The following is a 27,800-nucleotide window of genomic DNA, read 5'->3' on the forward strand; positions in this document are numbered from 1 at the left end:
TGACTGCCATGTGACAGTTGTTACATTGACTGCCATGTGACTGAGGTTACATTGACTGCCTTGTGACTGTGGTTACATTGACTGCCATGTGACTGAGGTTACATTGACTGCCTTGTGACAGTGGTTACACTGACTGCCATGTGACTGAGGCTACATTGACTGCCTTGTGACTGTGGTTACACTGATTGCCATGTGACTGTGGTTACACTGACTGCCATGTGACAGTGGTTACATTGACTGCCATGTGACAGTTGTTACATTGACTGCCATGTGACTGAGGTTACACTGACTGCCATGTGACTGTGGTTACACTGACTGCCAAGTGACTGTGGTTAAACTAACTGCCATGTGACTGGAGTTACATTGACTGCCATGTGACTGTGGTTACATTGACTGCCATGTGACTGTGGTTACATTGACTGCCATGTGACTGTGGTTGCATTGACTGCCATGTGACTGCGGTTACACTGACGGCCATGTGACTGTGGTTACATTGACTACCATGTGACTGTGGTTACACTGACTGTCATGTGACTGTGGTTACATTGACTGCCACGTGACTGTGGTTACATTGACTGCCATGTGACAGTGGTTACATTGACTGCCATGTGACTGTGGTTACATTGACTGCCATGTGACAGTTGTTACATTGACTGCCATGTGACTGGTTACACTGACTGTCATGTGACTGTGGTTACATTGACTGACATGTGACAGTTGTTACATTGACTGCCATGTGACTGTGGTTACACTGACTGCCATGTGACTGTGGTTACATTGACTGCCATGTGACTGTGGTTACACTGATTGCCATATGGCTGTGGTTACATTGACTGACGTGATGGTTGTTACATTGACTGACATGTGACAGTTGTTACATTGACTGCCATGTGACTGTGGTTACACTGACTGCCATGTGACTGTGGTTGCATTGACTGACATGTGACAGTTGTTACATTGACTGCCATGTGACTGGGGATACACTGACTGCCATGTGACTGTGGTTACACTGGCTGCCATGTGACTGTGGTTACATTGACTGCCATGTGACTGGGGTTACATTGTCTGCCATGTGACTGGGGTTACATTGACTGCCATGTGACTGTGGTTACACTGACTTCCATGTGACTGTGGTTACATTGACTGCCATGTGACTGGGGATACACTGACTGCCATGTGACTGTGGTTACATTGACTGCCATGTGACTGAGGTTACATTGTCTGCCATGTGACTGGGGTTACATTGACTGCCATGTGACAGTTGTTACATTGACTGCCATGTGACTGTGGTTACATTGACTGTCATGTGACTGTGGTTACACTGACTGCCATGTGACTGAGTTTACATTGACTGCCATGTGACTGAGTTTACATTGACTGCCATGTGACTGTGTTTACATTGTTTGCCATGTGACTGTGGTTACATTGACTGCCATGTGACAGGTTACATTGACTGCCATGTGACTGTGGTTACATTGACTGCCATGTGACTGTGGTTACTTTGACTGCCATGTGACTGGGGTTACACTGACTGCCATGCGACAGGTTACATTGAATACCATGTGACAGGTTACACTGACTGCCATGTGACAGGTTACACTGACTGCCATGTCACAGTTGTTACATTGACTGCCATGTGACTGGGTTTACACTGACTGCCATGTGACAGGTTACACTGACTGCCATGTGCCTGTGGTTACATTGACTGCCATGTGACAGGTTACATTGAATGCCATGTGACAGGTTACACTGACTGCCATGTGACTGTGGTTACATTGACTGCCATGTGACTGTGGTTACATTGAATGCCATGTGACTGTGGTCACATTGACTGCCATGTGACTGTGGTTACATTGAATGCCATGTGACAGGTTATACTGACTGCCATGTGACTGTGGTTACATTGACTGCCATGTGACTGTGGTTACATTGACTGCCATGTGACTGTGGTTACATTGACTGCCATGTGACTGTGGATTTGTTGTGCCATCTGTTACTCACAGTGCCTCACCCTCAGTATGTGAATGAAGAAAAGATGGAGGCAATGTATACAATGGAGTTTAGTAATTAATCCATTGACAGGAGGAGTCTGTTACCTGACTGAGTTTATTCAGCACATTGCAGTGTACCGTCAGGACAAGCTTTGTTTCAACCATTCCAATCGCACACTTTAAGCAAAAGCTAGTAATTATAATAATTAAACTCAGAGTTCAAGACATCAGAGTGGAATCAGTGAGTGTTCCTGTTACAGAAGGACCTTCAACATTACACACTGAGTGACAGAGATCAGATTATTACAGGTCTATTGATCACAAATGAAAGCTCCATCATTGTATTAGTGAGTCGTTGCAATACATGCTCATTGCTTACACAACCGTGGTAGACTGTATTGTATAATGTTCAGTTTTATCTGCAGTTAGGACAATCTCCTTTGTCCATTTTAATATCTTTATATCTTCCCTCAGCCACACCACTCTTCATAAATTTCAGCAGGTTTGGGAAATCTTTGAGATTGATGGGGTTAAAACACATCAACTGGAGCAGTGCGAACATGATCTGATCCAATTACTGTATCTGGTTATCTGGCAGAACACCATCCCGGAGAAGAATCTTCCAGGTTTAGAACAATCCCTGCAGTTCCAGGTTAACCCAAACTGTGCTCCGGGCTTTATAAACCACCCACAGACACGTTCTCCATCAGACTGTCCCACTGTGGGGTCAGACTAACCTAGACTGTGCTCTGAGCTTTATAAACCACCCACAGACACGTTCTCCATCAGACTGTCCCACTGTGGGGTCAGAATAACCCAGACTGTGCTCCGAGCTTTATAAACCACCCACAGACACGTTCTCCATCAGACTGTCCCACTGTGGGGTCAGACTAATCCAGACCGTGCTCCGAGCTTTATAAACCACCCACAGACACGTTCTCCATCAGACTGTCCCACTGTGTGGTCAGACTAATCCAGACTGTGCTCTGAGCTTTATAAACCACCCGCAGACATATTCTCCATCAGAGTGTCCCACCGTGGGGTCAGACTAACCCAGACTGTGCTCCGAGCTTTATAAACCACCCACAGACGTTATTCATCATCTATCTGTATCTCTTACTATCTTTCTTAAAGTTTTTTGAGGTTGTAACTAGCAGGGTAGATAATGGAGAACCAGTGGATGTAGTATTTTTGCATTTTCAGAAGGCTTTCCAAAAGGTGCCACACAGGTTGTTACACAAGATTAGTGCTCAGGAAATTAGGGGTAATGGATAGAGGATTGGTTAATGGACAGAAAACAGAATACGAATAAATGGGACATTTGCGGGATGGCAGGCTGTAACTAATGGTGTACCGCAAGGATCAGTGCTTGGGCCTCAGCTATTTACAATCTACATCAATGACTTTGATGAGGGGATCAAGTATAATATATCCAAGTTTGCTGACAATAAAAAATAGATGGGAAAGTAAGCTGTGAGGAGGACACAAAGAGGCTGCAAAGGGATCTAGACCAGTTAAGTGATTGGGCAAGAAGGTAGCAGAGGGAGTATAATGTGGGGAAGTGTGAAATTATCCACTTTGGTAGGAAGAATGGAATAGCAGAATATTTTTTTAAAGGTGAGAGACTAGTAAATGGTGGTATTCAGAGGGACCTGGGTGACCTTGTACACAAATCACAGTAAGTTAGCCTGCAGGTACAGCAAGAAATTAGGAAGGCAAATGGCATGTTAGCTTTTATTGTCAGTGGGTTGCAGTATAAGAGTTAGGAAGTCTTGCTGCAATTATACAGGGCCCTGGTGAGACCACACCTGGAGTACTGTGTACAGTTTTGGTCTCCTTACCTAAGGAAGGATTTACTTGCCATGGAGGAGGTGCAACAAATGTTCACTAGATTGATTCCTGGGATGAGAGGGATGACCTATAAGGGGAGACTGGGCCTATACTCTCTGGAGTTTAGAAGAATGAGAGGTGATCTCATTTAAACATATATAATTCTTACAGTGCTTGAGAGGGTGGATGCTGAGAGGCTGTTTCCCCTGCTGGAAGAGTCTAGAACTTGGGGCATTATCTCAGGATAAGGGGTGGGCCATTTTAGACCTGAGATGAGGAGGAATTTCTTCATTGAGTTGTGAATTTTTGGAATTCTCTGCCCCAGAGGGCTGTGGGGACTCAGTCGTTGAGTATATTCAAGACTGAGATCGATGGAGTTTAGGGCACTAAGAGAATCAAGGGATGTGGGGATCGGGCGGGAAGGTGGAGTTGAGGTGGATGATCAGCCATGATCTTATTGAATAGCGGAGCAGGCTTGAGGGGCCGTATGACCTACTCCTGCTCCTATTTCGCATCTTATATTTTTATTTCAGTCCAATATTTAACAGGGAGGGAAGGTGCTGGAAAGGGATTGCGGATGAATTGTAAGATAGTGTGGGGCTTTCTAGTGGTACTTTGTCATTTAGCAGTGATGGGCTCACTGAGCTCTGTCTGTTGTCTATATTCTCTACACTGGCTGATGGTTCCACTAAATGAGAACTGGGACTGGTTCATGACAAACGGACCCAACTGAAGGCCCAATCCCCGAGTGTGTGAGCAGCACATCTGTCACTGAGAATCATTGGCCAATCTGTCCCCTTGCTCCCTGCTGAATGAGGTGGCTCACGTGGGGCGGCCTGCAGTAGGCTCCGTGTGCCCATTCATTCCGTGTGATCCCTGACAGGTCTCCTTGCTCTGTACCTCAGCTCGGGCTGTTCACACACTGGACCCAGCTGGCCCAACACACTGGAGCCGCCTGCCGCCCCTCACAGTTCCAGACCGTGGCTTCTGGAGGGAGAAACTGAGCTGGTTTCTGATTGGATTTCATTGGCTGCTCCGTTTTCAGTACAGGTGGGTTCAGTATCAGAATCAGGTTAATTTGTATTAATTCATTAGAAGTAGAACAGATGGTGTATTGTATCCAAAAATCAAAAGCACACATTCCCCCGCGAACAGCAGCATGGACTCGAGGGAAGAGGGACTGGGAAGACCAGCAGGAGGGTCATGTAGAGTGGACACACAGGGTGACTCCACTATAGTTTTCCCAGAAATGGCAACTGCTGGGAAAGCTCCAGGAACCCCACAGCCCCTTGTAGCGTCTCACCGCGTGTACAACATGGCCAGAGGGGAGGTTATTGGACACGTGTTCAGCAACTTCCAAAGGTTTGTTACAGCGATCCTTTCCATTCATTAACTGCCTAATGAGCCCTTCGTTAATTGGGGCTGGATTAATGGCATAGGAAAAAACAACATTAACACCATTGTGTCGGAATAAATCAAACCGATTAGGACCAATGACACAGTGATTGTCATACTTATGGACAGGATCATAGACCCGCACAGACCAGTTAACCCAGTCATATTTATTGGCTAAATGGTATCTTATGTAACATGCACATTCCTGGTTATCTCTCCCACCCTTTTCAATTATCATTTTTTTAACATCTATTTCTGCCTGCTCTGCAAACTCCTTTATGCACCGATCTATCATGGATGTCATTTTACTCTCAACTTTGGCCATTTTCTCATTCCACTCTCTCTTTAACTTCTCGACATCATTCCCGGTGATGGCAGCGTGACCCATCAGGGCGATCAGGCCGATACAGAGGAGCTCCCTCAGATGGCAGCAGAGACCTTCCATGAGGCGCCGATTCCTCTGGTCATAACCCATGGCGGTTTCCAGGATGGGTTTGCGAAAGATGGCAGAATATCCCATCACAGCATCAAAGAGAGTGTGAAGGTTCTGGTCACCTTTAGTCACGTCGAAGTGAGTCAGGAACTCTCGCTTCTCCTTCTCCCGGAACTCTGGCGCTGCATTGAGGACCTCCATGTACTTCCTGAACTGACTTTTCAGGTTCTCTTCAATGGGGAAATATTGAATTTCAGTCGTGCTTTTCGCTATCTCGCTAATCACCTGCTTAATCTGATCTGAAATGATATCTAGCTGATTCCTGACTATCTGGAACTGCTCCTTCATGTATGTCAGCTCTTCACTCTCCACATTGCCTAAAGCAAGTTTAAGAATTGCTGCGGCTATTGAAAAAAGAGGACCCAATATACCAGCTGAAGAGGCCAGTGTTTCTAAACTGCTAATTACTGACATGGCAGTTTTCACAGCAGTCGCGGCCTGGACAAGCTCGGCGGTGCTTTTTGCCAGTTCCAAAGCATTTTCAGCAGTTTCAGCCATATTGGGGATCCCAGCACCGTGTGTGGTTGATTGCTTCCTTCAGTAGTCCCTGAAAAGAAAGCAACATTTGATTTATGAATCTATATGTTATTAGGGGGAGTTCTGTGCTCCCAGCCCACATCCATGTGTTTCTAGGGAAGTCGGTAAGATGACCCAGCGAGTGTAGTCGGGGATTTTGTGCTTGGTGTCACTCCACAGTGAATACATTCCGCCTCTTGCCTCCCTTCCTTTATAGCAGAGATGTGCATCGGAGCTTTTAGTATCGAGCACTTTTCCTTTACACGGCGCATGTCAAAGTCAGCCGTTTAACAGACAGGTTCCAATTTGAGATCCGCTGACTCGCCACAGACCGAGACTAAACCTTGTGACTAACCCAAGGCTGGACAGATGTCTTTCTCAGTCGCCCTCAGCCCTGGCCAACTAGCCGGAATCTCGTCACCCTCTGGTGTTCATCTAATTTGTCAAATGCCCTGGACTGCTAGACTTTCACTGGGAGTTTGGAGCATTGCTTTTCCAAGTTAATCAGACACTCAGGCTGAATGTCACCTCTTTCTAAGACAGCCCAAGTGTAGGGTCGCTCTTCCCCAGCTGTAGAAGCACAGTAAGAGGGAGACTAACAGGATTGCTCGTGTGTTTTTCACTCTCTGTATAATCAGAATCTAAACAAGCTCCCTTGTACAGCCTGACATGCGGCTCCTTTCCTGAATGTGTGCCGTGTGGTTAATGATTAAAGTTCATGTCATAACTGGCAAAAGGCTCAATCCAGACTCGTACAGTCCGAGTTTGTAATCAGTGTGCAGGGAACGGGGAGTGGGTGTGGCCGAGGCCAATGCTCCATTGGTTTCAAATGTTAAACTTAAAAACTTGATTTTTATAGCATGGTGGATTATTCTGTGCCCCTCACTCCCCCTGGATGGAAGAGAAATAGGCACCCTGCCCCCACCCCACCCCCTCCGCGCTCCCCCCCTCTCACTCCCCCCCCCTCTCACTCTCCCCCCTCCCTATTCTGCCCTACATTACAACTACTGTTTGGAGGTCTATAAACAACTCCCACCAATGGTTTCTTCTCTTTGCTGTGTCTTAGTTCCACATAAACTGATTCTACTTATTGATTTTAAAACTAAGATCCTTTCTCTCTGCTGTCTTTCTCGTATCCTTTATTATCAGGGCTGCCCCTCCTCCTTTCCCATTTTGCCGATCTCTTCTACAAGTTAAGTATCCTGGAATATTTAGTTCCCAAACGTGGGCACTTTGCAACCACGTCTCCGTAATGGCTGTTAGATCAAACCGGCTCATTTCCATCTGCGCTATTAATTCATCTATTTTGTTGTGAATGATTTGCGCATTCAGATATAGTGACTTTTAGCTTTGACTTTTTTTTATTTTTCCCTGATGTCACCTTAGTCACTGATGCCCTATGACCTTTGTTACTCTCTCTGTCCCTTTCTGAGCCACTCTGCTTATTTTTACACAAAACTCAACTCAGCTCTTGAGCCTTGACATTTCTCTCGCTGCTTTTAAATTTACTCTTTCCTGAATCCTCCCACCCTCATTAGTTTAAAGCCCTGTCTACTGCCCTAGTTATTCGGTTCGCCAGGACACTGGTCCCAGCCCGGTTTAAGTAGAGCCCATCCCAACAGAACAGCTCCCTCTTTCCCCAGTACTGGTGCCAGTTCCCCATGAACTGGAACCCCTTCCTCCCACACCACTCTTTGAGCCACGCATTTAAACCTCTAATCTGTTTGTCCCGATGACAATTTGCACGTGGCTTAGGTAATAATCCAGAGATTATTACCTTTTGAGCTTCTGCTTTTTAATTTGGATGCTAGCTCCTCAAACTCCCTCAGCAGAACCTCATTCCTAGTTCTACCTATGTTGTTGGTTGCTACGTGGACCATGACAACTGGATCCCTCTCCCTCCCACTCCAAGTCCTTCTCCAGCCATGAGGAGATGACTTTAACCCTGGCACCAGGCAGGCAACACAACCTTCGGAACTCTCGGTCGCAGCTGCAGAGAACAATATCTATCCCCCTGACTATACTGTCCCCGACCACATCTTCATTCCCTTTCACTCCCCCCACTTTAATAGCCTCCTGCACCATGGTGCCATGGTCAGCTTGCTCATCCATCCTGCAGGCTTTTCCCTCATCCATACAGGCAGCAAGTACCTTGTCTAAGAAAAGGTGTCAGGACAATCCAATAACGACAGGCCGGTCAGTTTACCTTCAGTGGTGGGTAAAGTTTTGGATACAATAATCGAGGAAAAAGGTAACAGGCACTTGTAGAGGTTTAAGCTAATTAAGGAGAGCCAACACGGATTTGTAAAAGGCAGATTGTGTTTGACTAATCTAATTGAATTTTTTGTTGAAGTGACAGAGAGGATTGATGAAGGGAATGCATTGGATGTTGTCTACATGGATTTTCGGAAGGCGTTTTACAAAAGTACCACATAGAAGGCTGGTTAACAAAATTGAGGCTCATGGAATAGGTGGGTCAGTGGCAGCTTGGATAAGGAATAGGTTAAGGACAGAAAACAGCGAGTTGTGGTAAATGGCTGTTTTTCAGACTGGAGGATGGTAGACAGTGGTGTTCCCCAAGGGTCAGTGCTGGGGCCACAGCTGTTTTTGATATATATAAATGACCTGGATATTGGAATACAGTGTAGAATTTCTAAATTTGCCGATGACACCAAACTTTGGGGGGGGCAAACAGTGATGATGATACCAATCAACTGCAACAGGACATAGAAAGGCTAGCAGAATGGGCAGACAAGTGGCAGATGGAATTTAATGCAGAGAAGCGTGAGGAGATGCATTTTGGCATCATACTCCAGTATGATTTGGACAGGTTGGGTGATTGGGCAGAAGCATTGCAGATGCAATATAACGTGGATAAATGTGAGGTTATCCACTTTGGTGGCAAAAACAGGAAGGCAGATTATTATCTGAATGGCAATAGATTGGGAGAAGGGGAAGTGCAACGAGACCTGGGTGTCCTTCTGCACCAGTCGCTGAAGGTAAGCATGTAGGTGCAGTAGGCGGTTAAGAAGGCAAATGGTATGTTGGCCTTCGTAGCGAGAGGGTTCGAGTACAGGAACAAGGATTGCTTGCTGCAGTTGTACAGGGCCTTGGTGAGACCACACCTTGAGTATTGTGCCCAGTTTTGGTTGCCTTATCTGAGGAAGGATGTTCTTGCCATGGAGGGAGTGCAGCGAAGATTCACCAGGCTGATACCTGGGTGGCAGGAATGACGTATGAGGAGAGATTGGGTCGATTGGGCTTATACTCGCTGGAGTTTAGAAGAATGAGAGGGGATCTCATTGAAACTTATAAAATTCTAACAGGACTGGACAGACTAGATGCAGGAAGGATGTTCCCGATGGTCGGGGAGTCCAGAACCAGGGGTCACAGTCTAAGGATAAGGGGTAAGCCATTTAGGACAGAGATGAGGAGGAATTTCTTCACCCAGAGAGTGGTGAACCTGTGGTATTCTCTACCACAAAGGCCATAGAGGCCAATTCATTAAATATATTCAAGAAGGAGTTGGATATATTCAAGAAGGAGTTGGATATATTTCTTAAGGCTAAAGGGATCAAGGGATATGGGGAGAAGGCAGGGACAGGGTACTGAATTTGGATGATCAGCCATGATCTCATTGAATAGCGGAGCAGGCTCGAGGGGCCGAATGGCCTACTCCTGCTCCTATCTTCTATGTTTCTATGGAACAGGGAGAGGCAATATACACTTAATGGCACAGTTTTAAAGAGTGTGCAGGGACAGAGGGACCTGGGAGTTAATGTGCATAGGTCCCTGAAGGTGGCAGGACATATTGAGAGAGTGGTTAGCAAAGCATATGGGATCTTGGGCTTTATAAATAGAGGTATTGAGTACAAAAGTAATGAAGTTATGCTGAACCTTTATAAAGTGTTGGTTTGACCACAACTGGAGTATTGCATCCAGTTCTGGTCACCACACTTTAGGAAGAATGTGAAGGCCCTTGAGAGGGTGCAGAGGAGATTTACCAGAATGGTTCCGGGGATAGCGGATCTTAGCTACAAGGACAGGTTGGAGAAGCTGGATTTGTTTTCATTAGAGCAAAGGAGGTTGAGACATGATTTGATAGAGGTGTACAAGATTATGACGGGTTTGGATAGGCTAGACGGGGAAAGGCTGTTCCCACTAGTTGATGGTACAAGGACTAGGGGACACAGATTTAAGGTTTTGGGCAAGAGATACAGGGGGGATGTGAGGAAAAACATTTTTACACAGCAAGTGGTGAGGACCTGGAACTCGCTGCCGACGGAAGTGGTGGAAGCGGAGACACTCAATGTTTTCAAGGGGAGACTGGATAGGCACTTGAGGGAAATAAACTTGCAGGGCTACGGGGATAGAGCGGGGCAATGGGACTGACTGGCTTGCTCTACAGAGAGCCGGCATGGACTCGATTGGCCGAATGGCCCCTTCTATGCCATATGACTCTGACTCTATAACCTCATATCTGTGGGACAAGCTAAAGGCTGAGGCTCCTCCAGCACTGCACCTGGGGTCCCCATACATGCCTGAGTTGTAGTCATGCCCTCCTGTCTGTGACTACTAACCAGCCCTGTACCATTACCTAACCTAAGGGGTGTCACTGCCTCCTGGATCAAAGTGTCCAGGTAACTCTGCCCATCCCTGATGCCCGCAATGTCTGCACCTCAGACTCCAGCTCAAAAACTGAGCTGAAACATAGAAGATAGGAGCAGGAGTAGGCCATTCGGCCCCTCGAGCCTGCTCCACCATTCAATGAGATCATGGCTGATCATCCAATGAAGTTCCTGAACATGCAGGCACCTACTACAAATGTAGTTGTCCGGGATCACAATGCTCTCCACAAACTCGCACATGCTGCAGTTGTGGTACACCACCTGCACTGCCATCCCTTTATGACCTTGTTTTATTTAATTACATTTAATTAAATTTGTATTTAGGTAACTTAGTTTACAGTGTAGTTTCTTGACTACTTACTTGATCTAGATTACGTTATGGGTGCTGAATTAAATATCTACCTGTAACAAAAAGCACTGCAAGTAGTGTCGGCAAAAAGCAACAACTCATTCCCCCCTCCTCTCCAAATTCCCAAATAAAACACTCCATTTTATCCTGCTTTGTGTAGACCGCTCTGGGCTCTGCAGCAATGTTTACCTTATACTCTAGGAGCCTCTCCCAATTTACAAGTGATGACCCGGCTCCCCTGCTCCTGCTGATTCGTGCCTAATCAAGACAAACAGTTAACTGCCAGTGGCTTGCAGCTTCTGTTAACCACAATTTTTAAAGTTCTAGGTTCAAAACAAAATATCTTGCATACATTCCATGAATTTGTCCTCCACACTATTAATGCAAATTTGGTTTGCCCAGTCTGTATGTAGATTAAAGTCCCCCATGATTACTGTATTACCCTTGTTACATGCACCTCTAATTTCCTGATTTATACTCTGCCCTACATTACAACTGCTGTTTGGGGGCCGATAAACAACTCCCACCAATGTTTTCTGCCCCTTGCTGTTTCTTAGCTCCACCCAAACTGATTCTACTTCTTGATTTTCGGAGCTAAGATCCTTTCTCTCTTTATCCCATCCTTTATTATCAGGGCTACCCCTCCTCCTTTTCCATTTTGCCTATCTCTTCTAAAAGTTAACTATCCTGGAATATTTAGTTCCCAACCTTGGCCACTTTGCATCACGTCTCTGTAGTGGCGATTAGATCAAACCTGTTAATTTCTATCTGCGCTATTAATTCATCTATTTTGTTGCGAATGCTTTGCGCATTCAGATATAGTGCCTTTAGTTTTGACTTATTTCTATTTTTCCCCTGATGTCACCTTAGTCACTGATGCCTTATTACCTTTGTTACTCTCTCTGTCCCTTCCTGACCCATTCTCCTTATTTTTACCCAAAACCCTACTCTGCTCTAGAGCCTTGACATTTCTCTCGCTGCTTTTAAATTTACTCTTTCCTGAATCCTCCCACCCCCTTCATTAGTTTAAAGCCCTGTCTACTGCCTGAATTATTCGGTTCTGCAGGACGCTGGACCCAGTCTGGTTTAAATGGAGCCTGTCCCAACAGAACAGCTCCCTCTTACCCCAGTACTGGTGCCAGTGCCCCATGAACTGAAACCTCTTCCTCCCACACCACTCTTTGATCCATGCATTTAAAGCTCTAATCTGTTTGTCCCAAAGTGGCCAGCTCCTGCTAATTGCGGCTTTCTCCTCCCGACGATCGGTCGAGTTATTTTCTTATTGAATGAAGCTCTCCGTCCGGCCCCTTGACTGCAGTAATGAAGTTAACTTAACAGCTTCTTTCATATCTTTTCTTCTCAATGCTGGACCGGATGAAACATAGAAACATAGAAACAGAAGATAGGAGCAGGAGAAGGTCATTCGGCCCCTCGAGCCTGCTCCGCCATTCAATGCGATCATGGCTGATCATCCAAATTCAGTACCCAGTCCCTGCCTTCTCCCCATACCCCTTGATCCCTTTAGCCTTAAGAAATATATCCAACAGCTTCTTGAATATATTTAATGTATTGACATTTACTGCCTTCTGTTGTAGAGAATTCTACAGGTTCACCACTCTCTGGGTGAAGAAATTCCTCCTCATTTCTGTCCTAAATGGCTTACCCATTATCCTTAGACTGTGACCCCTGGTTCTGGACTCCCCGACCATCGGGAACATCCTTCCTGCATCTAGTCTGTCCAGTCCTGTCAGAATTTTAAAAGTTTCAATGAGATCCCCTCTCATTCTTCTAAACTCCAGCGAGTACAAGCCCAATCGACCCAATCTCTCCTCATACGTCATTCCTGCCATCCCAGGTATCAGCCTGGTGAATCTTCGCTGAACTCCTTCCATGGCAAGAACATCCTTCCTCAGATAATGCGACCAAAACTGCACACAATACTCATGTGTGTTACATCATCAAGGCCTTATTAACCTATCGATGATAGCCTTAGATCATGATAACTACTAATATATTGCGGTTTTTGTTTAAATGTTAAAGCCCGCATGATCTTAAACCTCCTTTTCTGTAAATTTCCATCATGTGAAGACCACAGTAACAGTTGATTGGCTGGATAGCTCACTCAAATCTCAACCGTCTAGCTGGCAAACTTTCTGATAAGGATTGTTTATTGAAGAGGCCCATTGAGTTCTGTGTTGTCGCGTCAAGGCCTAATCCCTCATTGTTTACACAGACATCTCCTTAAGCTACTCCTTAAGCTGCCTAAGACAAAGGCCATGATTTTCTCATTGGATGCGGCTTGAGAGCGGGTCAGCTGGTTTCCAGGTTCCAGTCCTGCCCCCAACTGCATCCGGCCCACGGACGTGATTTTACGTCAATTGGCCTTGTTAAGACCGCCCTGTGGGCTTGCTGACCATTGTAGGGAAAATGCTAGAGTCTATTATAAAGGATGTGATAACAGGACACTTAGAAAATATCAACAGGATTAGACAAAGTATCAATGAGATTAGACAAAGTCAACATGGATTTATGAAAGGGAAATAGTGTTTGACAAACCTACTGGAGTGTTTTGAGGATGTAACTGATAGAATAGATAAGGGAGAACCAGTGGATGTGGTGTGTTTGGATTATCAGAAGGCCTTTGATAAAGTCCCACATAACAGGTTAGTGTGCAAAATTAAAGCACATGGGATTGGGGGTAATATACTGGCATGGATTGAAAATTGGTTAATAGACAGGAAACAGAGAGTAGGAATAAATGGGTCTTTTTCGGGGTGGCTGGCGGTGACTAGTGGGGTCCCGCAGGGATCAGTGCTTGGGCCCCAGCTATTCACAATATATATCAATGATTTGGATAAGGGAACCAAATGTAATATTTCCAAGTTTGCTGATGACACAAAACCTGGTGGGATTGTGAGTTGTGAGGAGGATGCAAAGAGGCTTCAAGGCGATTTAGACAAGTTGAGTGAGTGGGCAAATACATGGCAGATGCAGTATAACGTGCATAAATGTGAAGTTATCCACTTCAGTAGGAACAGCAGAAAGGCAGAGTATTAATTAAATGGTGAGAGATTGGGAAATGTTGATGTACAGAGGGACCTGGGTGTCCTTGTACACCAGTCACTGAAAGCAAACATGCAGGTGCAGCAAGCAGTTAGGAAGGCAAATGGTATGTTGGTTTCATTGCAAGAGGATTTGAGTACAGGAGCAAGGATGTCTTGCTACAGTTGTACAGGGCCTTGGTGAGACCACACCTGGAGTACTGTGTGCAGTTTTGGCCTCCTTACCTAAGAAAGGATATACTTGTCATAGAGGGAGTGCAGCGAAGGTTCACAAAACTGATTCCTGGGATGGCAGGACTGTCGTATGAGGAGAGATTGGGTCGACTAGGCCTGTATTCACCAGAGTTTAGAAGAATGAGAGGGGAAGATTGATTGGAAGCGAGTGGACCGCGGGTTTCCTACCCGCTGTCAATCATTGCGATTTTGATAATGGTCTTGCCTCCAAACCCGCCCCCTAAGTGCTGGCAAAATACCGGCCAATGTCTTTGTTCCTTCTTGATAATACAGTCTGGTTTCGCTGTTTTGCCACAGCTCAGCAGGTTTTCAATTTAAAACAAGCTTTTCCCCATCAGCACTGTTCCCAGACTCCCTAAGCATGCTGGTTGAATGTCCAGCTTGAAAATTGTGTCAAAAGAGGGCATCTCCTCCCTACAATACTTAGCAGGAATTCCCACGCTTTCCAAATTCCCAAATAAAACACTCTATGTAATCCTGCTCTGTGCAGACCGCTTCTCCACAATCCCCAGCTTCTCCGCAACCCCCAGCTTCTCCGCAACCCCCAGCTTCTCCGCAACCACCAGCTTCTCCGCAGCCCCCAGCTTCTCCGCAACCCCCAGCTTCTCCGCAACCCCCAGCTTCTCCGCAAGCCCCAGCTTCTCCGCAAGCCCCAGCTTCTCCGCAAGCCCCAGCTTCTCCGCAAGCCCCAGCTTCTCCGCAAGCCCCAGCTTCTCCGCAAGCCCCAGCTTCTCCGCAAGCCCCAGCTTCTCCGCAACCCCCATTCATATCTATCCAGTCATAGCCAGAGAATCACCTGCACTGGCTTCTTTACACACATACCTGCATCTTTACCTCTGGTGTCTCCCAAGGATCTATCCTTGGCCCCCTTCTATTTCTCATCAACATGCTGCCCCTTGGTGACCTCATCCAACAACACAGCATCAGTTTCCACAAGTACGTTGAAGACACCCAGCTCTACCTCGCCGCCACCTCTCGCAGCGCCGCCTGCTGTCTGTCATTTGTCAGACTGCGTATCCGATATCCAGTACTGATGAGCAGAAATTTCCTACAACTAAATATTGGGACAAGCAAAGCCATTGTCTTCGGCCCCATCACAAACTCCGTCCCCAAGCCACCGGCTCCATCTCTCTCCCTCACCAACTGTCTGAGGCTGAACTGCACTGTTCGCAACCTCGGTGTCATATTAGACCCTGAAATGAGCTTCTGACCTCGGTGTCATATTAGACCCTGAAATAAGCTTCCGAACTCGGTGTCATATCAGACCCTGAAATGAACTTCCGACCTCGGTGTCATATTAGACCCTGGAATGAGCTTCCGACCTCAGTGTCATATTAGACCCTGAAATGAGCTTCCGACCTCGGTGTCATGTTAGACCCTGAAATGAGCTTCCGACCTCGGTGTCATAGAAACATAGAAACATAGAGATAGGAACAGGAGTAGGCCATCCGGCCCTTCGAGCCTGCTCCGCCATTCAATGAGATCATGGCTGATCTTCGTCTGAGATCATAGCTGATCTTACCAGTTCAGTACCCCGTCCCCGCCTTTTCTCCGTAACCCTTAATCCCCTTAGCCTTCAGAAATATATCCAATTCTCTCTTGAAAATATTTATTGAATTAGCCTTCACAGCCCTCTGTGGCAGGGAATTCCACAGGCTCACCACTCTTTGAGTGAAGAAATTCTTCCTCATCTCTGTTTTAAATGATTTGCCCGCTATTTTTAGACTGTGGCCCCTGGTTCTGTGCTCCCCGGCCATTGGAAACATTCTCTCTGAATTCAGCCTGTCCAGGCCTGCCATAATTTTATATGTTTCGATGAGATCCCCTCTCAATCTTCTAAACTCCAGTGAGTACAAGCCCAAACTATTTAATCTCTCTTCGTAGGTCATTCCCGCCATTCCAGGTATCAGCCTGGTGAATCGCCGTTGCACTCTTTCCATGGCAAGAACATCCTTCCGCAGATGGGGCGACCAAAACTGTACACAATACTCCAGATGCGGTCTCACCAGCACCTTGTACAGTTGTAGTAAGGTATCCCTATTCCTATACTCGAACCCCCTTGATATGAAGGCCAACATACCATTTGCCTTCTTAATCGCCTGTTGCACCTGCATGCTCTCCTTCAGTGACTGGTGCACAAGAACACCCAGGTCCCTCTGCACTTCCCCATCTCCCAATCTATTGCCATTTAGATAATAATCTACCCTCCTGTTTTTACCCCCAAAGTGGATAACCTCGCATTTATCCACATTATAGTGCATCTGCCACGTATCCGCCCATTCCCCCAACCTGTCCAAATCGCACTGTAGCCTCCTGACATCCTCATCAGAGCCCACCCCTCCTCCTAGTTTAGTGTCGTCAGCGAATTTGGAAATATTGCATCCAATTCCCTGATCCAGATCATTTATATATATTGTGAACAGTTGGGGTCCCAGGACAGATCCTTGCGGCACCCCGCTGGTCACTGCCTGCCACTCCGAAAACGAGCCGTTTATTCCAACTCTCTGTTTTCTATCCGCCAGCCAGTTCTCTATCCACGTTAATACTTTGCCCCCAATTCCATGAGCCTTAATTTTGCATGATAATCTTTTGTGTGGAACCTTATCGAAGGCTTTCTGGAGGTCAAGGTACACCACATCCACTGGCTCTCCCCCATCTATTTTACCAGTTACTTCCTCAAAAAATTCCAGCAGATTAGTCAAACACGATTTACCCTTTGTAAATCCATGTTGACTCTGTCCGATCCTTTCCCCATTTGTCAAGTGCTCCGCTATTTTATCCTTAATAATGGACTCTAGCATTTTGCCCACAACCGATGTAAGGCTTACTGGTCTATAATTCCCTGCTTTCTCTCTACCCCCCTTTTTAAATATTGGGGTAACATTAGCTACCCTCCAATCCACGGGTACTGTTCCCGAGTCAATGGAGTTCCGGAAGATGATCCTTAGAGCATCTGCTATCTCCAGGGCCACCTCCTTAAGTACCCTAGGATGTAGTTTATCAGGCCCCGGGGATTTGTCGGCCTTCAGTCCCCTCAACTTACCCAACACCATATCCCTAGAGATACTAATTTCTGTCAGCTCCTCCCTCTCATTAGTCCCTATGTTTGCCGATATTCCTGGGAGGTTATTTGTGTCCTCCTTTGTGAATACAGAACCAAAGTATGAGTTTAATTGGTCTGCCATTTCCTTATTCTCCATTATATATTCTCCCGAATCGGACTGCAAGGGACCGACTTGGGATTTTACCAGTCTTTTCCTCCTGATATACCGATAAAAGCTTTTGCAGTCTGTCTTTATGTTTGCTGCAAGTTTACTTTCGTATTCTATTTTCCCCTTCCTGATTAATCCCTTTGTCCTCTTTTGCTGTATCCTGTACTGCCCCCAATCTTCCGGTCTGGTGCTTTTTTTTGCCAGTTGATATGCCCTTTTTTTTGATTTTATGCTGTCCCTAATTTCCCTCGTTATCCACGGTTGAGTCACCTTTTTAGGTTTATTTTTATGCCAAACCGGTATAAACATGTTCTGGAATTCTTCCATTCTATCTTTGAATGCTTGCCATTGTCTCTCCACTGTCAATCCCCCCAGAAACACCACCCAATCAATCTTACCCAATTCCCGTCTCATACCCTCGTAATTCCCTTTATTTAAGTTCTGGACCTTAGTCTCTGATTCAATTTCCTCACTCTCCATCTCGACTGAGAGCTCGATCATATTATGATCGCTCTGACCCAAGGGGCCTCGTACAAGAAGATTGCTGATAAGTCCCTTCTCATTGCACAATACCCAGTCTAAAATGGCCTGATCTCGAGTCGGCTCCTCGACATATTGGTCCAGATAACCGTCCCGAAAACATTCCAGGAATTCCTCCTCCTCAGAATTTTTACTAATTTGGGTAGTCCAATCAATATGTAAATTAAAGTCACCCATGATGACAGCTGTGCTCTTATCGCACGCTTCTCTAATTTCCTTTTTTATGCCTTCCCTCACCTCCATATTACTATTTGGAGGCCTATATATCACACCCACTAACGTTTTCCTCCCCTTGCTATTTCTCATTTCTACCCATACAGATTCCGTTTCATCCGAGTTAATATCCTTCCTTTCCATTGCATTAATCCCCTCCTTTACCAGCAATGCTATCCCACCTCCCCTACCTTTTTGCCGATCCTTCCTAAATATTGTATATCCCTGGATGTTAAGTTCCCAGCCTTGCCCACCCTGCAGCCACGTTTCTGTAATCCCAATCAAATCATACTTGTTTACCTCTATTTCCACAACTAATTCATCCACCTTGTTCCTAATGCTTCTAGCATTAAGATACGAAGCCTTCAGGCTTGCTTTTTTCACACTCTCATTATGAATTAGTTTGGCCCTTTGTGTTTCTCTCCTTTGCTTATTGCTTCTCACCTTTCTACCATCTATTTCTGACTTCATATGACTTCCCTCTTTTCCACTACCTAGGTTCCCATCCCCCTGCCAAATTAGTTTAAATCCTCCCGAACCGCCCTAGAAAATATTACCCCGAGGACATCGGCTCCCTCACAGTTCAGGTGTAGACCGTCCCCTTGGTACAGGTCACTCCTCCCCAAGAACTGGTTCCAATGCCTCAAGAATTTAAATCCCTCTCCCTTGCACCACTGCTCAAGCCACGTATTTAGCTTATCTATCTTACTCTCTCTAAACTTATTAGCTCGTGGCACTGGTAGCAATCCAGAGATTACTACCTTTGAGGTCCTACTTTTCAATTTAGCTCCTAACTCCCTAAATTCAGCTTGTAGGACCTCCTCCCTCTTTTTACCTACATCGTTGGTACCTACATGTACCACGACAACTGGCTGATCCCCCTCCCCCTTCAGAATGCTCTGCACCCGCTCCGAGACATCCTTGACCCTTGCACCAGGGAGGCAACATACCATCTTGGAGTCTCGGTCTCGGCCACAGAAACTCCTATCTATCCCCCTTACAATTGAATCCCCTATCACTATAGCCCTATCCCTCTTTTTCCCGCCCTTCTGTGCAGCAGAGCCAGTCATGGTGCCCTGAACCTGAAATGAGCTTCTGACCTCGGTGTCATATTAGCTGCTGCAATGAGCTTCCAACCACCAATGTTCCTTCTAATTTCTTTTTAGTCTGCGTGGCCCCTTTAATGGGCTGCGCGGGCCAATCAAAGTGCTGCGCATGCGCGATTTTTTCAATTTAAATGCCGGCTCACCAGCTGCGCAGGAGCTGCAGAGCGCGGCGTGTCTGCATGAATGTGCATCTTAAAAGGAACGTTGCCAACCACATATCCGCAGCATCACTAAGACCGCCTACTTCCACCACTGTAACATCGCCCGACTGCGTCCCTGCCTCAGCTCATCTGCTGCCGAAACCCTCATCCATACCTTTATTCCCTCTAGACTTGACTATTCCAACATTCTCCTGGCTGGCCTCCCACTTTCTACCCTCCATAAACTTGAGGTCATCCAAAACACTGCTGCCCGTGTCCTAACTCACACCAAGTCCCGTTCACCCATCACCCTCTGTGCTCACTGCCCCGTGTCCTAACTCTCACCCAGTCCCGTTCACCCATCACCCCCTGTGCTCGCTGAGCTACACTGGCTCACGGTCCGGCAACACCTCGATTTTAAAATTCTCATCCTTGTTTTCAAATCACTCCATGGCCTTGCCCCTCCCTATCTCTGTAATCTCCTCCAGCCCTACAACCTCTCCGAGATCCCTGCGCTTCTCCAATTCTGGGCTCTTAAGCATCCCCCAATTTTAATCGCTCCACCATTGGTGGATGTGCCTTCAGCTGCCTAGGCCCTACATTCTGGAATTCCCTCCCTTAACCTCTCCGCCTCTCTACCTCTCCTCCTTTAAGACGCTCCTTAACACCTACCTCATTGACCAAGCTTTTGGTCATAGAGTCATAGGGCTAAAAATTCAGTTGGGCGCCGTTTGGGGTGCCAAGCTCGCCTGGGCGCCGGAATTACCGCTGCGCGCGGAGCCACTAGCGCCATCCGGATATTCAGTTTCTGAGCCCCAAATGGAAGCGGGCCGCTACTCGAGGCTTCCCGCGCCCCACTTGGGGCGCTGAAACTGAATATCGGCGCGCTAAGGGCCGCAGCGCCACATGCTGCGGCACGGCATGCTGCGGTACTGCAGGCCTTCCTCCCACTGTTAAGGGGGAGGTGCCTGCAACAGCGCGATCCCCGCTCGCGAGTGCCGGCAAATGAGCCCGGCACCAAGGAGAAGTGCCGGGCTCTCGGGAAACAACCGGGGGGGGTGTAGGAGGCCGGGGACAGAGATGCTGGCAGGCGGCCGCTGAAAAAGTGGCCGGCCGCACCTCCACCTTAACTAGCGCCACTGCCGCCACAGGTAGGCCCCTGTGTACCGGTCGCTATTTGCGGCCGGCGCTGAAGAGGCAGGCGCGACCAAATATGGTCATCGGGCCGGGAGCGGGGCGCTGCACACACCAATGACGTCATCGGCGGCGGCGCAGTGCTACAGGCTAACGCCGCCATTAGCGCCCCGCTAAATTTCGCGTTAGGTGTGGCCAGTGGCGCAAAAGCCACTGAGTGCCCTCTTTGGGCGCAAACTGGTGGCGCAGGCCACTGAATTTCTAGGATATAGAGTTATACAGCACAGAAAGAGGCCCTTCGGCCCATGCGTCCGCGCCGGCCATCAAGCCCTGTCTAATCTAATCCCATTTTCCAGCATTTGGTCCGTAGCCTTGTATGCTATGGCATTTCAAGTGCTCATCTAAATGCTTCTTGAATGTTGTGAGGGTTCCTGCCTCTAACACCCTTTCAGGCAGTGAGTTCCAGATTCCAACCACCCTCTGGGTGAGAAAGTTCTTCCTCAAATCCCCTCCAAAGCTCCTGCCCCTCACCTTGAATCTATGCCCCCTTGTTATTGACCCCTCCACTGAGGGAAAAAGTTCCTTTCTATATACCCTATCTATGCCCCTCAAAATTTTGTACACCTCAATCAGGTCCCCCCTCAGCCTTCTCTGCTCCAAGGAAAACAACCCCAGCCTGTCCAGTCTTCCTTCATAGCTGAAGCGCTCCAGCCCAGGTAACATACTGGTGAATCTCCTCTGCACCCTCTCCAAAGCAATCACATCCTTTCTATAGTGTGGTGATCAGAACGGCACACAGTATTCCAGCTGTGGCCTAACCAGTGTTTTGTACAGCTCCATCATAACCTCCCTGCTCTTATATTCTATGCCTCGGCTAATGAAGGCAAATATCCCATATGCCTTTTTAACCACCTTATCCACCTGTTCTGCTGCCTTCAGGGATCTATGTACATGCACACCAAGGCCCCTCTGATCCTCTGTCTTTCCTATGGTCCTACCATTCATTGTGTATTCCCTTGCCTTGTTAGTCCCTCCAAAATGCATCACCTCACACTTTTCAGGGTTAAATTCCATTTGCCACTGTTCCGCCCATCTGACCAACCCATCTATATCATCCTGCAGACAGAGGCTGCCCTCCTCGCTATTTACCACCCCACCAATTTTCGTGTCATCTGCGAACTTACTGATCATACCTTTTAAATTCACATCCAAATCATTAATGTAGACCACAAACAGCAAGGGACCCAGCACCGATCCCTGCGGTACCCCACTGGACACAGGCTTCCAGTCACAAAAACAACCTTCGACCATCACCCTCTGCCTTCTGCCACTAAGCCAGTTTTGTATCCAATGTGCCAAGGCACCCTGGATCCCATGGGCTCTTACCTTCTTGACCAGTCTCCTATGCGGGACTTTATCGAAAGCCTGACTGAAATCCATGTATACCACATCCACTGCACTACCCTCATCCACACACCTTGTCACCCCCTCGAAAAATTCAATCAAATTGGTCAGACATGATCTTCCCTTGACAAAGCGATGCTGACTATTCCTGATTAATCCTTGCCTCTCCAAGTGGAGACTAATTCTGTCCCTCAGAATTTTTTCCAATAATTTCCCTACCACTGATGTTAGGCTCATTGGCCTGTAATTCCCTGGTTTATCCCTACTACCCTTCTTGAATAATGGTACTACATTAGCTGTTCTCCAGTCCTCTGGCACATTCCCTGTGGCCAGAGAGGTTCTGAAAATTTGTGTCAGAGCCCCTGCAATCTCCTCCTTTGCCTCACACAGCAGCCTGGGATACATCTCGTCTGGGCCTGGGGATTTATCCACTTTTAAGCCTGCTAAAACCGCTGGTACCTCCTCCCTCTCGATGCTAATATGTTCAAGTATATCACAGTCCCCCTGCCCAATTTCTATGTCTACATCGTCCTTCTCCATAGTGAACACAGATGCAAAAAATTCATTTAAAATCCCACCTACATGTTCTGGCTCCACACACAGATTGCCACTTTGGTCCCTAATGGGCCCTACTCTTTCCCTAGTTATCCTCTTGCCCTTAATATACTTATAAAACACCTCAGGATTTTCCTTTATTTTGCTTGCCAGTGTTATTTCATGGCCCCTCCTCGCTCTCCTAATTTTTTTTTAACTATCCCCCTGCACTTTTTATACTCCTCTAGGGCTTCCTCTGTCTTTAGTCCTTTGTATCTGCCAAAAGCCCTCCTTTTTTTCCTAATCCATTCTCGTATATCCCTTGACATCCAAGGTTCCCTGGGCTTGTTGGTCCCACCCTTGACCTTTACGGGAACATGTTGCCATTGTACTCTCTCAATTTCCTTTCTGAAAGACTCCCATTGCTCCGATGTGGATTTTCCTACAAGTAGCTGATCCCAGTCTACTTTGGCCAGATCCTGCCTTATCATATTAAAAATCGGCCTTCCCCCAATTTAGAACCTTTATTTCCGGTCCATCTCTGTCCTTTTCCATGACTACCTTAAATCTCACCGAATTATGGTCACTGTCACCAAAGTGCTCACCTACTAACACTTCTACCACTTGCCCGGCCACATTCCCTAGAATTAGGTCCAGTACCGCGCCTCTCTTGTAGGACTTTCTACATGCTGGCTCAAAAAGCTCTCCTGGATGCACTTTAAGAATTCTGCACCCTCTAAGGCTTTCAGACTTTGACTATCCCAGTTAATATTGGGGAAGTTGAAATCCCCCACTATTATTACCCTATTATTTGCACATTTCTCTGAGATATGCCTACATATCTGTTCCTCTATCTCCCCCTGACTGTTTGGGGTCCTATAGTACACTCCCAGCAAAGTGCTTGCCCCTTTTTGTTTTTAAGTTCTACCCATATGGCCTCATTAGAGGAACCTGTTAATATATCATCCATCCTTACAGCAGTAATTGACTCCTTAATTAATATTGCAACACCCCCTCCTCTTTTACCCCGCCCCCCCCCCATCTCACCTGAAGATTCTATACCCCGGAATATTGAGCTGCCAGTCTTGCCCCTCCCTCAACCATGTCTCCGTGATAGCAACAATATCATACTCCCATGTGTTCATCAACACGTTCAGTTCATCCACCTTATTCGCAAGACTCTTTGCATTAAAATAAATGCCATCCAGCCTTTCCCTACTCCCTTGTGCCATTACATATTTGCTCTGCCTTCCAAGCTGACTTGTTTTTTCCTCTATATTTGGCTGTACATCACCCCCTATTATAGCTTCACTCTGTATCCCATCCCCCTGCCAAGTTAGTTTAAATCCCCCCAACAGTGTTAGCAAACCTCCCTGCAAGGATATTTGTCCTGTTCTGGTTCAGGTGCAACCCGTCCGACTTGTACAAGTCCCACCTTCCCCAGAAGCAGACCCAGTGATCCAGGAAACTAAAGCCCTCCCTCCTGCACCAACTCTTTAGCCACGCATTCATCTGCTCTATCCTCCTATTCCTATACTAACTAGCACGTGGCACTGGGAGTAATCCAGAGATTACAACCCTTGAGGTCCTGCTCTTTAATCTGCTACCTAGCTCCCTAAATTCTTGCTGCAGGACCTCATCCCTCTTCCTACCCATGTCGTTGGTCCCAATGTGAACCACGACCTCTGACAGTTCACCCTCTCCCTTCAGAATGTCCTGCAGCCGTTCAGTGACATCCTTGACCCTGGCACCAGGGAGGCAACAAACCATCCTGGAGTCACGTCTACGGCCACAGAAACACCTATCTCTTCCCCTTATGATAGAATCCCCTACCACTATTGCTCTCCCACTCTTTTTCCTCCCTTCCTGAGCAGCAGAAACACCCCCGGTGCCAGGAAGTTGGCTGCTGCTCCCTTCCCCTGGTAAGTCATCCCCCTCAACAGTATCCAAATCGGTATACCTGTTTGAGAGGGGGATGGCCACAGGGGTCCCCTGCACTACCTGCCTGCTTCTACTGCTCCTCCTGATGGTCACCCATTTCCCTTCTGCCAGTGCAGCCTTTACCTGCGGTGTGACCAACTCACTAAACATGTTATCCACGACCCTCTCAGCATTGCGAATGCTCCAAAACTCTTCCATCCACAGCTCCAGCGCCTCAATGTGGTCTGCTAGAAGCTGCAGCTGGATACATTTCCGGCACACATGGTCGTCAGGGACACCGGCAGTGTCCCTGAATTCCCACATAGCGCAGGTGGAGCATAACACAGGGCTGGGCTGTCCTGACATGACTTACCCTTTCATTAATTTAAATTAATTCAACACCACCAATTAAAGATATACTCTAGGGTGCTTGTATGGCAGAAGTCCCCACTACACCACAGAGACCCTAGAAACTATAAACCACAGAGTTTAAGTTTAAAAAGAGAGAAATACTCACCAACCAATCACTTACCTGCTTTCTGGTGATGTCACACTTCGATTTCTTTTTACCTCTCTCCTTCCCTTTAAGTTCCGAGTTCGGAGACTGGTACGCCTACCTGGTCTCTGGAGCCTATTATAGCCCCGCTGCTGCTGCTGAATTCCCGCCGACGCTCTGAGGCCTACCTGGTCTCTGGAGCCTATTATAGCCCCGCTGCTGCTGCTGAATTCCCGCCGACGCTCTGAGGCCTACCTGGTCTCTGGAGCCTATTATAGCCCCGCTGCTGCTGCTGAATTCCCGCCGACGCTCTGAGGCCTATCTGGTCTCTGGAGCCTTTTATAGCCCCGCTGCTGCCGCTGAAATCCCACCGATGCTGTGAGGCCTTACCTGGTCTCTGGAGCCTTTTATAGCCCCACTGCTGCCGCTGAATTCCCACCGACGCTCTGACGCCTTACCTGGTCACCTGCCCTAATATCTCCTTATATGGCTCGATGTCAGATTTTGTTTGATAATCGCTCCTGTGAAGCTCCTTGGGACGTTTTACTACATTAAAGGCGCTGTATAAATGGCAGCTGTTGTTGTTGAAGGGGCAGGTGGAGTGGGAGTAATAGGATCGCTCGACCAAAGAGCTGGCACAGGCACGATGAGCCAAATGGTCACTTTCCCTGCTGTGTGATTCTATGATTCTCTCCCTCCAACCTGTCTGCTTCTGACGGGCTCCATTCCAACCTTTTACGAGGTGATTGGGTTAATAATGTAGTAATACTATTCCACCAGGATTTATTGACCCAAGCGATTAAGAGCCATATAATACAATACAACAGATTGGTCAACTAAATTACAGTTTCATTTCCTAAACAATAAAACATAGAACCTGTTCCTTTGAGAGTTCCGAGGCAGTGGAATGATTAGTTTTGTGGTGCTTGAGATCTTCTCTCTTTGACGTCCTCCAAGATGGTTCTTCTGTCTTCCGCACCGACTGCAGAGCCACCAGATGGAAAAGGGCCTTTTTATATCTTCTGAATACACGTAGATGTTAGTTGATTTACATGTCTGGTTGCATTCCTTCTGTAACGTGTGCACCAACCTGTTTATCTGTGGTAACTGGGTTCCAGTAAATGCAATCTAATCATTGTGGTGTCAAAGAAACTACGTGACTTCCTCAGGCAAGTCATGAGATCTTCTGACATACATCACTCTCAAGATCACATTCCTGTACAATTATAAAAAAACGCTTCTCTTGAATAAGCTTTTTCAAGTTTGCTTAATTCAGCATAACATGATAAGCAAAGGGACTCTGATTCTCTCCCTCCAACCTATCTTGTTCTAACAAGCTCCAGTCCCAGCTTTCGAGAGGTCCGATTGGGGTTGATACTGAAAACCTTCACTGCCAGGGAAAAGAAGTAGATTTTTCTTGTAAAACATTAGGCTGACACATGGGTTGAAACTTTGATGTCACCTTAAAGAGATGCTGGTCAGCATGCAAATGGAGAGACTGTGCATCTTTTAGCACGGCTCCTCATTGCTCTCACGTTAGTCTATTCCCTGTGGCCCATCAAATGACAAATACATTGTCAATGCCAGGTACCTGCTGCACGTTCTCTCACTCACACAAATTAGCTGCTGCATACCTGGGTCACATCTTTTCTCATATCCCTTAGTCCAACATATATCCCTTTATCCCTTTGCTGTCTCTTTGCAGGAGAATGTCACACACGACAGGTGAGAGAGCATGCAGATCGGAAAGAGGTCTTCATTGATGATCAATCACCCTTCGTGAGGAGAGGACTCTGAGAATTCTGGGTCTGGAGGCAGTAAGTGAATCAGAATGGAATGGTAGCGTCGTGGTAATGTCACTGGGCTAATAGTCCAGAGTCCTGGATTAATGATCCAGAGACGTGAGTTCACATCCCACCATGGCAGCTGGGGAATATAAATTCAGTTAATTAAATAAATCTGGAATAATTACTAGTAATAGTAACCATGTTGTAAAAACCCATCTGGTTCACTAATGTCCTTTAGGGAAGGAAATCTGCTGTCCTTACCTGGTCTGGCCTATATGTGACTCCAAACCCACAGCAATGTGATTGATTCTTAACTGCCCTCTGAAATGGCCTAGCAAGCCACTCAGTTGTAACAAACCGCTACGAAAAACAATGAAACCTGATGGACCACCCGTCATCAGACATGGCAACGGCACACCCAGCCCAGTCGACAACCGCAAAGTCCTCCTCACCAACATCTGGGGGCTTGTACCAAAATTGGGAGAGTTGTCCCACAGACTAGCAACAACCTGACATAGTCATACTCACAAAATCATACCTTTCAGCCGATGTCCCAAACTCCTCCATCACCATCACCAGGGGTGGCGGCACACTTGTATACAGTTGGGAAGAAGTGGCCCTGTGAGTCCTCAATACTGACGGCGGACCCCATGAATTCTCATGGCTTCAGGTCAAGCATGGGCAAGGAAACCTCCTACCGCCCTCCCTCAGCTGATGAATCAGTACTCCTCCATGTTGAACACCACTTGGGAGAAGTAGCAAGGGCACAGGATGTACTCTGGGTGGGGGACTTCAATGTCCATCCGCAAGAGTGGC

At 47.0% G+C, this 27,800-nt stretch overlaps 1 protein-coding gene across 1 annotated transcript; it reads right to left on the minus strand.

Moving 5' to 3' along the window:
* Positions 1-1,647: 1,647 nt before the first annotated feature.
* Positions 1,648-26,164, minus strand: LOC147116822 (uncharacterized). Its single transcript, XM_085987234.1, has 2 exons — positions 26,075-26,164; positions 1,648-6,256 (listed from the first exon to the last, which is right to left on the minus strand). The coding sequence occupies exon 2, from the start codon at positions 6,205-6,207 to the stop codon at positions 5,023-5,025; it is 1,185 nt and encodes a 394-aa protein (XP_085843360.1). The 5' UTR covers positions 6,208-6,256; positions 26,075-26,164; the 3' UTR covers positions 1,648-5,022.
* Positions 26,165-27,800: the final 1,636 nt, after the last annotated feature.

This window comes from Somniosus microcephalus, chromosome 5, assembly GCF_052327205.1.
Source record: "Somniosus microcephalus isolate GS21.2 chromosome 5, FLI_Smic_1.0, whole genome shotgun sequence".
Lineage (NCBI taxonomy): Eukaryota > Metazoa > Chordata > Chondrichthyes > Squaliformes > Somniosidae > Somniosus > Somniosus microcephalus.